General features: G+C 37.8%; 1 protein-coding gene across 1 annotated transcript; it reads left to right on the forward strand.

The window, feature by feature from the left end:
- Nucleotides 1-954: 954 nt before the first annotated feature.
- LOC107468534 (polyphenol oxidase, chloroplastic-like) lies at nucleotides 955-2,811 on the forward strand. Its single transcript, XM_021132806.2, has one exon. It carries the CDS (start codon nucleotides 1,001-1,003, stop codon nucleotides 2,741-2,743), a length of 1,743 nt encoding a protein of 580 aa, XP_020988465.1. The 5' UTR covers nucleotides 955-1,000; the 3' UTR covers nucleotides 2,744-2,811.
- Nucleotides 2,812-3,061: the final 250 nt, after the last annotated feature.

Consider the following 3,061-nt stretch of genomic DNA (forward strand, 5'->3'; position numbering starts at 1 on the left):
TTGCAACTTTGAATCCTTAACCAATTAAACTCGATTTTCATCGTCATAGATTTAAAGTCATGTTAATTACGCATTAAATTGCATGCTTTAGTATAGTCATCATCATGATGTTAACGTTGAATGCATACTAATTTAATTTGAATAATCTTAAATAAAGCAGTTATTAATTGCAAATAATTTGATCAGTTCTGTCAAAGATAGCAGATATCACGCATAGACTTTTTATTGCAAAGAAATTATGGCGTGTTATTAGTACAAAAATGTGGTTGAAATAGTGACAAGGAAAAGGAAAATTGGAGTTGAAATTTTTGGTTTTATATTTTTATCCCAAGGGATTAGTCAATATAATTTCCCATATATCTTGTTACGTACGTGGAATTAGATGGCCGAAAGATCTTCATAATAGAGATATATATTGACTTCCGATATAAATATTAAGATTCTGTTAAGGAGACAATGAACTATTTGTACAATGTGTACAATGGGTTATTGAGTTTTAAAATAAGTATTCCCATATTATCTAGAATAACCAATTTTAGGATTCATCAAGGATTGAACTGTTAAACTTTCGGATCTAGTACTCTAATGCCATGTTATGATACCACTCATCCCAAAAATCTTAACTGATAGAAAAAGATAACACTAATAATTATATCTCTAATACCCCATAAATTTTTATTGTACACATTGTACAAATATTCTATTGGCTCCTCGTACTTTCCCAGATATTAATAAAAATACATATCAAATAACGTGCATTATTCATTATTCATATTAACTAAAAATCGAGTTTCAACTATATACAAACTTAGTTGGTTATACTTATGTGTGTGACGGTGTGAGTGTTCAATTTAGAATTGCACTATGGAAACTTCGAACCACACGCAAACTAGTTTAGAAATTTCCTCACACAATGCAATGCAAGCTCTAGTTATAAAAGGAATGAGAAAACTCTAATTAGAAACACACACACATACATACATACATTAAGAAATTAAACATGTCATTTACTATCTCTTCACCATTCTCCTTTGTATCCACCATCAATAATGTCTCTACTAGAAATAATCCAAAACACCAACAAGTTCCTAATAGAATTGCATGCAATAGTAGTAGTACTAATAACCAAAACACCAAGAATGAATCATCATCGTCAGAAACACCTAGAAGAAATGTTCTAATAGGGTTAGGAGGGCTTTGTGGTGCTTATACCCTAAGTGCTAACAACAATCCTTTTGCCTATGCTGCTCCTATATCCCCACCGGACCTAAGCACGTGCGGTGCACCTGACCTACCCAATGGTGCAAAACCCACCAATTGTTGCCCTCCAATTAACACAAACATCATAGATTACAAGCTTCCTTCAAACCCACCCTTAAAGGTAAGACCAGCAGCACATTTGGTCAACGATGAGTATTTGGCAAAGTACAAAAAAGCCGTTGACCTTATGAAATCCCTACCGTCCGATGATCCAAGAAATTTCACCCAACAAGCCAATATCCATTGTGCTTATTGTGATGGTGCATATCACCAAGTAGGGTTCCCGGATCTTGATCTCCAAGTCCACAACTCATGGCTCTTCTTTCCTTTTCACCGTTGGTACCTTTACTTCCATGAGAGAATCTTGGCAAGCTTGATTGATGATCCTACCTTTGCCCTACCCTTTTGGAACTGGGATGCTCCACGTGGCATGCAACTACCTTCCATTTATGCTGACGCCAAATCTTCTCTTTATGACAAGCTTAGAAACCCTACTCATCAACCACCAACTCTAGTTGACCTAGATTTCAATATTGAGGACCCTAATTCCAACGGCCAAGTTTCCTCCAACCTCTCTATAATGTATAGGCAAGTTGTTTCCAATGGAAAGACTTCTAGACTCTTCCTTGGAAACCCTTACCGTGCCGGCGACGATCCTGATCCTGGTTTGGGATCGTTGGAGAATGTTCCCCATGGTCCTGTCCATTTGTGGACAGGAGATATCAACCAGCCTAACGGCGAGGACATGGGGACATTCTATTCAGCTGCGAGAGATCCTATATTTTATTGCCACCATTCCAACGTAGACAGGATGTGGTCAGTATGGAAATCGCTCGGAGGAAAAAGAAAGGATTTTACTGATCCTGATTGGTTAGAGTCAGGGTTTTTGTTCTATGACGAGAACAAAAACCTTGTACGTGTTAGAGTCAAGGATTGTCTTGACTCTAAAAGCCTTGGGTATGTCTACCAAGACGTAGACATCCCTTGGCTGAATGCTAAGCGGCGTGGGCTTAAGGCGAAAAAGGTGGCACAACGTTTTGGTGTTGGCGCGGCTTTGGCTGCAGAGACTTCGAGAAATGCCGAGTTTCCGTTGGTTTTGGATTCTGTTGTGAGTACTATGGTGAAGCGGCCGAAGAAGTCAAGGAGCAAGAAGGAGAAGGAGGAAGAAGAGGAAGTTCTGGTGATCGAAGGGATCGAGTTTGATCGGAGTGTGGCGGTGAAGTTTGATGTGTTTATCAACGATGAAGATGACAAGGTTGTGGGACCCAACAATACGGAGTTTGCTGGAAGCTTTGTGAGTGTGCCTCACTCTCACAAGCACAAGAACAAGAAGATCAAAACTGTTTTGAGGTTAGGGTTGACGGATTTGTTGGAAGATTTGGAAGTAGAAGATGATGATAAGATTATGGTTACGTTGGTTCCAAGGTATGGGAAGGGTAAAGTTCATATTAGAGGCATCAAGATCGAGCTTGTTGCAGATTAAACATCTCAACCATTTATTAATAATTTGATGGATGTGTGTAATATGATCCATGTTTCTCATGCATACGAAGAATAATCCTCGTTAATAATACCTTACAACAATGTATTTGTATATGTTAAACGGTGGAAATTCAGGTGCAGTGTTCACGTGAAGTTGATACAATATATTTGTATATGTTGAATGGTGAAAATTCAGGTGCAATTTAGACGTGAAGTTGATATATTTGAGAGTCGTTAGATGATTTGATTGATTTGACTAAATTTTTATCTAAAGACTTTCAGATATTAACTTTACGTCAAGTCGACTTCATCTGAGTTT

Source organism: Arachis duranensis, chromosome 10 (genome assembly GCF_000817695.3).
Source record: "Arachis duranensis cultivar V14167 chromosome 10, aradu.V14167.gnm2.J7QH, whole genome shotgun sequence".
NCBI classification, from domain to species: Eukaryota; Viridiplantae; Streptophyta; class Magnoliopsida; order Fabales; family Fabaceae; genus Arachis; species Arachis duranensis.